The 13,025-nt window shown below is 31.7% G+C and overlaps 2 protein-coding genes across 2 annotated transcripts; one reads left to right on the top strand and one right to left on the bottom strand.

The window, feature by feature from the left end:
- Window positions 1-7,795: 7,795 nt before the first annotated feature.
- LOC106375575 (photosystem I reaction center subunit IV A, chloroplastic) lies at window positions 7,796-8,886 on the top strand. The gene is made up of 3 exons (XM_013815528.3): window positions 7,796-8,191; window positions 8,496-8,561; window positions 8,658-8,886. The coding sequence occupies exons 1-3, from the start codon at window positions 7,934-7,936 to the stop codon at window positions 8,763-8,765; spliced, it is 432 nt and encodes a 143-aa protein (XP_013670982.1). The 5' UTR covers window positions 7,796-7,933; the 3' UTR covers window positions 8,766-8,886.
- A 134-nt stretch (window positions 8,887-9,020) lies between these two features.
- Window positions 9,021-10,529, bottom strand: LOC106375572 (glutaredoxin-C5, chloroplastic). The gene is made up of 5 exons (XM_013815524.3): window positions 10,171-10,529; window positions 10,003-10,076; window positions 9,555-9,629; window positions 9,346-9,372; window positions 9,021-9,237 (listed from the first exon to the last, which is right to left on the bottom strand). Exons 1-5 carry the CDS (start codon window positions 10,443-10,445, stop codon window positions 9,161-9,163), a joined length of 528 nt encoding a protein of 175 aa, XP_013670978.2. The 5' UTR covers window positions 10,446-10,529; the 3' UTR covers window positions 9,021-9,160.
- Window positions 10,530-13,025: the final 2,496 nt, after the last annotated feature.

Raw genomic sequence — 13,025 nt, forward strand, 5'->3', positions numbered from 1 at the left:
AATTTATTTATTTTTCCTCCATTTGTTTATATTGAACTGAGATTTACTGATTATAAAATGCTTAGCACATCGTAATGATTCATTTTAGTTTTTGTAAATGTAATTCTGAAGCTCGGTTAGTTAATTACTCGTTTATAAAAATAAATAGACGGTGCTTGTATAATTCATTTTAGCAAAGGGGGTCAACGTAAGCAGGCAAAATAGTCAACAACTGTTTGTTGTAGTGTGAACCTATTAGAGCATCTGCAAAACACACTCTATAACTTCAAATATAAAGTTTTTTTGCTCTCCGCAAAGGAATTTCAAAACTTCGAATAGTGAAATTCTATATTTGAAGTTTCACTATTCAAAACTTCAAATTTAAAGTTTCATATTTTTATTTGCATTTTGGTCTCTACAATTACATATCACATTTATGATTCATAAATATTTTCTTGTTTATTGTTTTAATCCTTATAAAAATTATATCTCATAAATATTTTAAGTTTTGTTTACAAAATTTAAGCTTATACATAAAATTAAATAAAACTTTAAAATAAGATTTAAAATATTTAAAACTAGATTTAGATAACAAAAAAATACAAAAAAAATTCACAAAAAAAACTTTTAAAAAGTTACATGAAGACATAACTATTACACAAATTTAAATATTACAACAACACTAATAGTCGGTAAGTTTGAACCGGAACCTTCAAAATTTCTAAATATTGTCCAATTTTGTTTAAGTAACTGAAGATGGTTGTTGTTGTTGCTCATAATGATGTCTTTTGGTACAATTCTTTTTTGTTTATATTGAATATATTCACAAGTATTAATATCATCGATAAAAGTTAGTCTTTTAGCAATATTTTATGTTTCTCTTTTACGTTCTTGTTCTTATCTAATGTATTTACAATTATTAATATCACCCGATTTTAACAATTTTTTATCTCTAATCTACAGATTAAAAATGAGGATAGCCATTTTTCTTCAAAATGCACTAGTAGATCATATATGCATTACGAAAATCACTTTATGAAATAATATGGTATTATTGAAGTTTAATATTAATTAAGTTATTTTGTTTAAAATTTTATATTATAATATTATATTTTATTAATTAATATTGTTGTAATATGTTTATATGTGCTAGTTATTTACAAAAGTTTTATGAATTCAAATTAGTTATGATAAATATAAGAACCATATTATAAAATACAAAAAAATTAAAGTTTTACTTTTGGAGAAGAACACTTTTAAACTTCAAATATAAAGTTTTAGAAACTTCAAAATAGAGTTCTTTTTTTGGAGATGCTCTTAGTCAACAGCATCAATTCATAACCATCAAAACTATTCACAAGTTTGGTGAAGCAAAAAAAAATGAAATTGAAAAGATATGTTTATACTAAACTTAACCAATAAAACCAAATCAAATTATGATATCTGTATTTTATTTTGTTGCATGGATAGATAGTTCGTCCCAATTTCACATTCACAATGAATGCTTTTGATCAAAATTTGGTATGGCCCAACAACCATATACTTTGCTTGTACTACTTTCACCATCACTATTGATAACATATTGTTTAATGATTCTTCTACGTATATGGAAATATGCTCATATTTATAAAATAACTAGGGGCTGTACTATTGTTTTATTGTCACTTTTTAATAATGTAATTATATAGTCACTTTTATCCATTAGGAACATTATTTGGTATTTTTTATTTTGTTATATAGTAGTACTGATATGTTAATATATTTTGTCTTTGTTTTTTTAATAATATGTTTTGTGTGTATAGTACTTATTAGTAGTGAAGTGAGCTTCTAATGTAAAAATATATTGAATTTCAATAACTTTGCATTTATGCATTTGTTGATTCTAAGATTAACGGTTTCAGCGTCAAAATTGTTTTTTTCTTTTAGAACATTATAACTTTTAAGATGTTTTTTTGTCTTCTTTCCATATTTTGACATTGAGCCGTCAACATCTATATATTTTGTTTACCTTTCTGGTATGTGGTGTTTCTCACCATCACCGAAAAAGATTCACCTCCTGCTCTTGTTCTTTATCGCCTTCTTCGCCTTGAGATTTCTGGTATTTTTGTAGATCGGGATTAGGAGTTCCCAGTTGTGCGGTTGTTTCTCGCGTCGTTTTAGGTTGTTCCAATCTATGTTACATGGAAACGGAAGCAGGTACGTGGAAGCGGAAGAGTAATGAAGCGCAGAAGCGAGGTTTTTTAAAATATTAGGAAGCGGGTACGTGTTGGAAGCGTATATCCATATATATATATAATTTTTTTAAAAAAAAATAGGACTAAAAATTATATGATTTAAATTTGAAATAAAGCATTTATTCATTTATAATAATTTTGAAATGATTTTATATTAAAACTGTAAAAAGACACATAAATTAAGTTTACAAAAAAATATTATATTAATTATTTTTAATACTTCATAAATAATTGACACAATATATTTCAATATGTGCTATATCTTTAATAAAAAATGTTAGTGCATAAAGATAATTTATAGTATTATTTTTAATATTTTTAATATTTGTATATTTATAACTCAATATTCATTACTATTATTTTTTTATTTTATATAGATTAAAACTATGGTTTTATATTTTATTGATATACATTGCATTTTTTTTTAAAACGGAAGCGTGATTCCAAAACGGAAGCGTGATTCCAAAACGGAATCGTAAGCTTCCAACATGTTTTTAAAGTGAATATTTTAGAAACATTTTGGAATCGAGATTCCGAAGCTTCCACAAGGTTCCGATTCCGATTCCGGTTCCGAAGCGGGAAGCGGACGTCCGATGAAGCTTCCGTGCAACGTAGGTTCCAGTCAATATTGGATGTTTCTCTTCTTACTTAGATTTCAGCTGATGTTAGAAACTATATCTCCTTGGGTTGGATCAGAATTTAGCTGTCTTTGATGTTGTATTTCTCGTTGTTGTCTTACCGTCAATAGTCCCTGCTCGTCTTGGTTTTTAAGATCTAGTTTTTGGTGATTTGACTTATGTGCTCTTTTTCATTACTCGAGGACGGCACCGGTATATTTCTGATTTTGTTGGTGCTTGATCAAGCTTCTTTGTGTTTTGGGGATTACTTTGTTTCGATTGTATCTTTCTATCCTTTTTTATTTCTACTTGTTCTGGCCAAGATATTCTACGGTACTTCTTTGTGTAAGGTAAGTTAGTCTTCGGTCTTGATCTCTTTCCAGGTCCAGACTTTTATTGAGTTAGTATTACTAAGTCATTTTGTTTTTCTCAATGATTGTGGATATTTTAGGTTTAAATTTGGTTATTTGTGATTTTAATAGTTTAATAAAAATATAGTTTGTAAATAAAATAATATAAAATAGTAAAAATAATAAACTCGTGAAAGTTTATGATCTACTTTCAGTTGTGAATAAATTAAACATTGAAAATATATTTATATTATTTTATTTATTTCTTGAATTTTAGTGACCAGTTGAAATGATGGTTAGTGTGAAAAGAATTAGATAGTGCACAATTAGAAAATGATGAACTAAATTGTAATAATATAAAAACAGAAAGATCTAAAATAGGAAAAAAAATATGAGGACATGTGTCGAATAATGCTCATGCTATTTGTCAGAATAGAGAAAAAATCAACTTTATATAGATTACTAGGGTCGGCCCGCCCTATGGGCGGGATATTAGTTAATTTGATATTCACTAAATGTTCGAGTTGAAATTTGTTTTAAGATTCAAAAATTTGGTTATCTGTTATGTGTTACTTATTAGTATGCGGTGGTATAGTTGTTTTTCGATTATTATTGCTTTGGTATTGTATCAAATTAACTAATTGTCCAACTCATAATTATAGATGTAGAAATGTGAATTTGTGATAAAGTTTGATGACAATATTGTTTTTTCTTTTTAATTCTTATTCATAGTGGAGTGTGCATGTGTCAGAAAGAGACCTATAACAACTTTTATGTTTTTGCGTATGGATTTTAAATATATATTATTTTGTATAATGCATACTTGCTCTACAACATTTGCTTGTAAAATAAAAAAAACTGTTTTCTATATTTTTAAAAGAGAAAATATTTAGTCTATAATATAACATGAACATATGTATTGACTATATATAGAAGTTGAGTGTTATTTTAAAATGACATATGTATAGAGGTTTTTCAACCATTACTTCACTGGCACAAAACATTTATAACTGTAAATATCTTCTTTTAAAAGCAAAACTAATAAAAACGTGTACAACAAATGTATTTTGATATATATTATATGCATCAAGTTATAAAGGTTGGAAACATTGCAAAACCGTTTGGAGCAAAGTTTTTAACTTCACGATCTTCATCTTGACGTCAGTTCAGTGTCGGTTTTGGCCACAAGCAGAAGAAGCATGAGCTTCTAGCCGACACGATAATAAATATTTTCGCGGCCACATATTTATAAAAAGTGACTTCAGCTTAGTGATCCTAAGAAAAATTACCAGTGCTAGAGGTGCTGGGTTCGATTACCCCTGACTGCATTCATTTATTTTGGCTCCAAATATAAAATGGGACACGTGTCACTCCCATAAGGCACGACTTGATGACGTGGCTTCACGGGAGAGAAGACAAACATTTCTTTATATATATAGATAGATATCCCTTTTAGTTTTATTACTGACACTTGATAGGCTCAAATTAATAATTTGTCCCAGAATAAATGCATATATTAATTATTTATTTATTGCTCCTAAATTCAGTGGATGCAATCTTTCACGAGGATTGTTCATATATGCATTTTGATTCAAAATGAACCAACCCCTTTGTTGTATACTATATAACCTAACTTAATTTTTGCTCATAAAGAACAAATCGAGCAAACACACAAGTTTTAAACATATAAACTTTTAATATCATATTCTCAATCTATATATTTTACTCAGTTGTTTTACATCAAATGTATATATTTTACTAAAGTATCGAATATGGGTGACATGCGAAATGAAAGCAGTGCTAAACCAATGATTACAGTCATCTTTATAATGTTAGTATGAAAAAACTGTTATTTTCCTTTTTGTTTGTCCATATTTCTATAAGCATTTTAATTTTACAATTGCAATTTAATTAATACAACAATAGAACTATACAAGCACTAACTTTGATAAGTGACGGGAATAAACTTTATTGGTTTATTACAAAAAAAAAAAAAAAAAAAAAAAAAACTTTATTGGTTAACAGAACCGTATGCACATAACTCGTCCTTTTCATGTATGGGCAACAGAATGATGATCCATTTCTCTGCTGTCAAGTTATTGTTGGGGATAACTATCGGTATCGATCATAAAGTTTATTGTCTCCTATACTGTATTTTTCGCTATTTAACTCAAACAAGTCTGTATGATTAGGGTTAAAACCTATACTATATGTTTCGTATAATCCTATACTATATGTTTCCTATACAGTTTGTTGCTAATTTCTAATATGTAGAACATGCATGCTCAAGCCATGTAAATGATGCAGTTGCAAAGGAGACGATGCGCCAAAATTAACAACAATCGTAATATGTCTTCTTCTAGTATAACAAAAAGATAACGACTAGGCTAGTTTGATTGGTTCTGCATGTTTTATATGCTAAAATAAATTCGGGACCAAATAAAAGAAAATCTGAAATGGACCAGCCAATATATATGTATCTTTAATATAGCAATTAATAAAAATAATAGTGTATCAGAAAGAGCAATAAAACCGTAGACCATATGGGGCTTGTGGCTTTAACATTACATATTTTTACTAGTTTTTGCTAGCTTGTATCTCACATTTACGGTCAATATGTTTGGAACTCCACAAAAAAATATCATGTTTAAAACTACGACAGTAATAGTATTTATATATTTTGGTTTGTGTATTATGTAATATGAACAAGATTACGACTAAAGATGGTTATGAAACAAAGGATGATACGCCCAAATGTCTTTTTTTTTCCTGACGATACATAGTACTTGTAACTTAATATCTTATGATAATTTTGAGGCCCTAGTGTGCCTTTTAATATAGAGATTTTACTGTCACGGGAAAACTACATAAATCACAGACAAGCCATAGTAGTCCACCCACGTGTTTAGTCCACAGTTTCATCATTCCCACCGGTTCACAACACCGGTATCAAACTAGACCATCGAATTATTATCAGCTTCGTAGAATTTAAGTCACACTAATACCAGATTTATGTTTTTTTTTAACACCTTTTTTGAACACCGTACCGGATTTATGTTTAATCGTTCCTTATTTTGCTTTGTCACAATGAAAATTATGGCGGTGATTATAAGGTTAAAACGACGTGACGATGTAGGGTCCACTAAACAGCGTAACCAACCAATCACCTAAGTTGGGGACAGGCCAGTTGGAATTTGTATTTTTAAAATAACTGTTGTCCAAACGTGTAATCTCTCCATTTTTGTAATAATGCTAATGACTAGGAATATAATAAGAGACGAGACAAAACAAAATTATATACTCGAAAGTTAATACAACTAGTCTTTGATTATCTGCCCTGTTATATTTCTTATGGCAATCACTTGTGTTTCGCATATTGATACGTAATGGTCTTAAGAGTTGGTAAATAGATGAACTGAACAATGTGGATACGCCTAATCAAATTAACCGGGTTTAGAGATCAGTTAAGTACAAGAAAGAAAAAATAAAATAAGAAGTACAAGAAAAATAGAGAGATTTGATTGATGCATTATTACTGATCTTAATAAGGGTTTGTGATTCGTCTTTGTCGTGTATTGTCTATTACTGTACTACAGCATTATAAATTATAACGTGTACAGTTTGGTGCAAGAGCTTTTAGGAACGTTTTACCAAGTTGGTGGAGAATATCCAACGTTAGGGAGCAATTTTGTAGCTAGAATTGCCTAGAAACCTGTTAGGTAATTTGGCTTGAATAAGCATACACTAAGTAAGAACAAATGATGGTAGGATTCAGTTGCAAAGTTGTAACTTGTTTTACTGTGTTTACAAAAGGACTTGCATCAATGCATCTGGCAGAACAAAAAATAGCCACAACATAAAAGTAAATGCAAACGCATGATTATCAAAGAAAATACGAGTATCAAAATGATGTTGAAATATGCATAAGCAATTGACTGTAGTTTTAATTAATAGTCAAAGAACCAACCATCAGGTCCATCACTTCATTTGTTTGTTTATATATTATATCAGTTAATTCATAATATAGATGCCGGGACAGAATAGCCTAGTGGTAACACTAGAGTGAACTGGATCCCAAGGCACCTGGGTTCGAGTCCTCTGGGATTCCGGAGACCGCCCGTGACAAAAAAAAAAAAAAAAAAAATTCATAATATAGATGCCGGGACAGAATAGCCTAGTGGTAACACTAGAGTGAACTGGATCCCAAGGCACCTGGGTTCGAGTCCTCTGGGATTTCGGAGACCGCCCGTGACAAAAAAAAAAAAAAAAAAAATTCATAATATAGATTTTCTCTGGATGTCAAGATGAAATCTCATACAATTTTTACAAGATAAATATTTTGGTATGACAATAGAAGCACCCCTACATGCTTATTCTTGGAGCCCCGATGGGCTGTCCACGAGCTTACGGACATGTGGGCTTTCGATGGGCCGTATTCGGCTGGTTTTATTAACTCCATAATTGTGCAACAAGAATGCTTACGGACCAAAAAGTTTTTTTTTTAATTCCAATTTCCGACCATGCAATAAAATTCATTTTTTATCTTTAATTCCACGTCATCACATTATCCTTGAGAACGATATGTAATGTACACGTGTCAGATCTCAAGAGGAGGGAAACGATTTTGTCTAACTCAAAAACATCTATCACCTCTTTTCTTAGCCGAGCAGATTACAAACCAAGAAAACAATCTAAGAACTCACACTTTCCTGTCTGAACAACAACAACAAGAAGCAAAAAAGAATCCCCAAAGATGGCGATGATGTCAGCATCTTCAGCCTTTGTTTTGACGTCCAACGTCACGGCGTCCGCAGGCGTTTCCTCGTCCAGGAACTCCGTGTCTTTCTTACCGATGAGAAACGCTGGCTCTAGACTCGTAGTCAGAGCAGCTGAAGATGCGGCTCCGGAAACATCTTCTTCAGAAGGTGCTCCAGCAACTGCCGTAGCTCCGGCTGGAGCCACTGCCACCAAACCCAAGCCGCCTCCGATCGGCCCTAAGAGAGGGTCCAAGGTCAGTTATCCTAAGCCATCTTTGCATCTACTAACATGCACATACATACGCCAAATTTACATATCGAAATCGATGATGGGTTTGTATTATTATTTGTGTTACTTTGATATTGTTTGTATTATTATTTGTGTTACTTTGATATTATATATATTTTTGGTGTAATACTTATAATTTTTATTGGCAAATGGTAACTGAAATGGAGGAATAACAAAACCACTATGCACAATTGTATTTGAGTTACACTTATATCATAGAAATTACGGGTTATATTCGATATATTTATATAAATTGTTGTGGTTCGTAGGTGAAGATCCTAAGGAGAGAATCCTACTGGTTCAAGAACGTTGGATCAGTTGTGGCTGTTGATCAGGTAACACATTGTAGTCTCTAGTTAAAGATCTAAGCGTCACATATTAATTTCACCATGCGATTTGTATAGTTATCTTACCTGGTTACAAACGTGCAGGACCCGAAGACCCGGTACCCTGTTGTGGTCAGGTTCGCGAAAGTGAATTACGCCAACATATCGACCAACAACTATGCATTAGACGAGATTGAAGAAGTCAAAGCTTGAAAATGATAGCTGAAAAACAATTGTGTGTTTGGTTTAATGTTTATACCAATTTATCTGTTTGTAAGTCGACCCGAACCGTATGTACCGACAAGTTTACCATTTATTTATCTTTCATCTCGAATCGGTTTTCTATAATTCTTTTACAGACTCACATCATTATGAGATTAGTATGGTTCTTTTGCCCGAGTAAGAGATCGTTTATTCAAAAACTGACAAGCCTGGTGCGAGAGCAGAGTAGACATTGGTCTCCTTAAATCTCTGCAACTTTACCTCTGTTCATGTATTATTTGAATGATGTTCTAGAAAGTGTAGACGAAAGAAATCGAGGTTCAATGTTTACAAAAGAGAGAGAGAGAGAAGTGGGTTCATCTCCAAAGCCAGTTTCCATCATTTCCTCAAGTCTGATCGGTTTTAGCGTTGGCTTCAGCTAACATCAATTCCAGTTCTCCTTTCCTGTTCAGGTTTACTGTATCTGTAGTACAACAAGAAGAAGAAGATAAAGTAGGCAGGGTAGGATATAATATTATCTCTTGAATGTGTAGAATATTTGACGAAACTATCAAACCGAGAGAGAAAGTACCTGTGCAGCCACCAATGTGCTTGCCTCCTGATAATTAGGAACAAAGATGATTATATACACTGTTAAGTGTTGTCATAAACCGAAACTATATTGTCCAATTCTTTAAGGGGCATCTAAAGGGGTTTTGTATATGCGCTCTTCAGTTTTCAAGCAAAGTATCCAAGTTAATGAGGAAATATATTGATCCAAAAGGGTATTAAACTGCTTACCGACGAACACATTAGGAACAGTGCGTTGCCCAGTAAGTGTTTCCAGTACGCTCTGCAGTTGTGTCCCTTGTGGACCTGAAAAACGAGACAGAGATTCAAAGTAAGGTATAAAGAATCTGAATCAGGAATATCTCGACAGTTTCATCTTCAACTGTTTTCAAAAAGAGACCACATTTACCAAATCAAACATAATTAATTCTACACAAAATACCAAATGCAGATGAGAACCTCCAAATTCCAGGAGGAGCAAAATACAAAGATATGAACTAATTTGGAAAAAACAAATGAAAATTGAGCCTAGAACGCAATACTAATGGATACTTAGAAGGCATTGTTCCATCCTTTATCCAAAGCCGTGACATAACTATAAGTCTTGAGTTTGTCATAATCAAATCAACACTAATTTATAAATATATCTTCTTTTATTATAGAAATGTTAAGCACATACCAAGTTCATCCAACTCAACCACCAGTGGCTGAACTCCAAGTCTCTTGAACAATGTCTTCACTTCAGAACAGTATCTTCAATACACACACCCAACAAAAGCAACAGCATTAAGATCTCAAGAACAGCAAAATTTAAGAGAAATTTGATGAGAAGTGGAACGGAACGTACGGGCACCAAGTTTTCGAGTAAACAACCACAGTGTTATCAGCCACCGTTTTCTTCACGCTCTCCTCCATTCCCGATCCGAATGACGGAGAAGAGGAGGAAGACATGGCTCGAACAGAACACGTCTGCTTTAGACATCTCTTGAGAGGAGATCCCACGGAGTTTCTGATACCGAAGCTTATCAGAGACACCGAATAAGAAGTTGAAGAGGAGATTGAAGGAAACGAATCTCGAGGCGAAGATGCAAGTTTCAGTGGGTTGAATGCTGTGACTGCCATGGCTATTTTCTGACCCTTGGGTTCTGGGAAAGCCGACAGATTCTTGGAGCTTATCGTTTGCGTTGTACTTCTTGTCTCTCCTGTGACTTGTGACGACCATACTCAATGGGCCTTTATTAAATTTAATGGGCTTTACTTCTGTACAATTTTGTTTTGTTTATTTAATGGTTCTAGCCACTAATGGGCCTTATAGCCTCAAATCCATACCCGCGAACAATAGACGCACACTTCTTAAGAAATACTACTAAATTTGCATCTTTTTTAACAGCATTTGCTTTTTATTTATTTATTGGGGTTTTATCTTAAAATGTTTTATTTTTTATTTTTTATAATAACTTGCGTCTTAAACGTTTTATTTTTATACAACTGAATTAAAAAATCAGTCAGACAAATTATAATTTTTTTAGAGTTTTCTTATAATTATTTTTGATGAATGTTTATGAAAAAAAATTGAATTGAACGTCTAGGCGGTGTGTGTAGCCATTCTAGAGCCTATTATGTTTTGGCAAGGCAGCAAGTCAGATAATGATTTATTGCTGTTCTTTCCATCGACTTCTTGTAATTTTTACATTGCGAATACAATCTTTACCAAGTTCTTTTGGCAAGTTTTATAGTTGTTAATTCGCGTGTGCGATATTTCATTATGATCAAGAGTGTAAACTGTCTAATCACATGTTCATATCTACTGACAATTGTATGTGATTCCTGCATGTGGACCAGTTGATCATTTGGACTTTGGCTCGGGTGCTTTATCTGACTTGAAATTTGCCAAAAGAAAAAATAATCTTTACCAGAAAATATGCTCACCACCACAATTAGTCGAACGTTTTGGCGAAACTCAACTACTAAATCCAAAAAAAATTGTCGTTTACACGAAGATGCCATAACAAAAAAAAAATCGTGAGAAAGATGTGATTTTAAAGAAACAACTCATCTATGGACCTACCTTGATAAGATCATGTGGGGACTTTTGACTAGTTGTAACGTCATGGGTTCGAATTATTTCATTGTTACTCAATTTGTTATTTGTCTAGATCCCACCAACATCTTCTTCATTCATTTATAGCCCAAATCTTTGTTCTACTGACATGCATCTACATATAGTATATCTGAACACTTTTGATATGTACATGATATATATATTAATATTATATATAAGCACACACAGTAAGATAACCCACTTTAAGTATAAACAATTGTATCACAAAACAGGCAAGAAGAATTGGTAAGTATCCTAACTTGTTCGATTTCTTGTACTGTGTATATACAGTATAACCTCTCTAAATTACTACTCTATAAATTAATATACACTAAAAATCTCTATAAAATAATATAATTTTATAGTCCCAAATTAAGTTTTTGGTTCGATTAGTATATCGATAAATTAATATCTCTATAAATTAATAAAAAAATTATAGTTTTGGTGTAGTCCCAACATTATTAATTTATAGAGGTTTCACGGTATGTATATTCAAGATTGGCAATTGGCTCAAATGAAATGATTAAAAAAATCAGGGTATATGTATCATACCGGCTTCAAGTATATATTTCAGGTATTAAAATAATGTATAAAATTAGAGTTTAAGACTCCTATATAAAAATTTAGGTGTTGACTAAAAACATAGAAGTTTTAGGTTGAGCTTGAATATCAAAACCCACATAGAAATTTTGTTTTTTTTTTTGTTTTTTTTTTGGTCAAAAGAAATTTTGTTTAGTATATCAATTCTGCACCCATATATATCTATCACTTCAGAGACCTGATTTTCTGGATATTTTCAGATTTTCTCAAGGTGACCAAGATTGAGAGAAAGAAATTGTGAAAATAAATCTTTAATGTAAATGAGGAAGAAGAGTTAGTTAAGCCCTTTCTCAAAAAAGAAAAAAGAGGAGTTAGTTTAAATACATGTAAATCACTCTGGACTAAACCAACTATTTAACCATACTAAACCAGCTATATACACACACTATTAGATATCTATCAAAAAAATCGGAAAGAACTGAAATGGTTCGGAACTAAAATGTTCACACAAACACAATTTCTTATATACTAAAGCACAAGTCACACAACCAATCCTATTTTGCCACGTGTTTTAAGTTTCATTTATCAAAAAAAGTTAAAAAGAAAAAAAATTGAAACACAGCAGTTTTTGTCATCTATATTTCCAACGAAAAGAAAGAACAAAATTTTTGTATTCCTTGCCACGATCTCCACCTCCTCATCCTACATTAAAATCAGTTATTCAACAAATTTGTTTAATGGTTTCAAACAGTTTAATTTCTTCAATGAGGTAACTGATGCTTTAATCTCTCCCATAATTTTATTTTGATATCGACAACATCCTATCCTCTTTCTTTTTCTTTTCTGGATGAATTTTCAATCCGATGGTGGCTTTATAGTAAATGAGTAAGTGATAAAGTATCTTAATTCCAGCAATTAATTATGTTTCGTCGTACAGTTTGCATTCCTTATGTTTTTGTTTTTTTATTTCCTTTTTTTTGCAGAGGAATCATCACTGTTTTCAACGTAGAAAATGATTCTCAGCTTAAAACAAAGAAAACATGTTTAAATTGAAGTCTACA

The sequence above is a fragment of the Brassica napus genome, chromosome C1 (genome assembly GCF_020379485.1).
Source record: "Brassica napus cultivar Da-Ae chromosome C1, Da-Ae, whole genome shotgun sequence".
Classification (NCBI taxonomy): Eukaryota; Viridiplantae; Streptophyta; class Magnoliopsida; order Brassicales; family Brassicaceae; genus Brassica; species Brassica napus.

What these genes read in the sequence shown, in the direction of transcription:
- LOC106375572 (XM_013815524.3), bottom strand. Translation starts at nt 10,445, where the DNA reads ATGGCAGTCACAGCATTCAACCCACTGAAACTTGCATCTTCGCCTCGA. An exon ending in TGTTCCTAATGTGTTCGTCG is followed by an intron (nt 9,373 to 9,554) that starts GTAAGCAGTTTA and finishes CCTAATTATCAG; the next exon opens with GAGGCAAGCACATTGGTGGC. An exon ending in GCACATTGGTGGCTGCACAG is followed by an intron (nt 9,238 to 9,345) that starts GTACTTTCTCTC and finishes GTTGTACTACAG; the next exon opens with ATACAGTAAACCTGAACAGG.
- LOC106375575 (XM_013815528.3), top strand. Translation starts at nt 7,934, where the DNA reads ATGGCGATGATGTCAGCATCTTCAGCCTTTGTTTTGACGTCCAACGTC. An exon ending in GCCCTAAGAGAGGGTCCAAG is followed by an intron (nt 8,192 to 8,495) that starts GTCAGTTATCCT and finishes TGTGGTTCGTAG; the next exon opens with GTGAAGATCCTAAGGAGAGA. An exon ending in CAGTTGTGGCTGTTGATCAG is followed by an intron (nt 8,562 to 8,657) that starts GTAACACATTGT and finishes ACAAACGTGCAG; the next exon opens with GACCCGAAGACCCGGTACCC.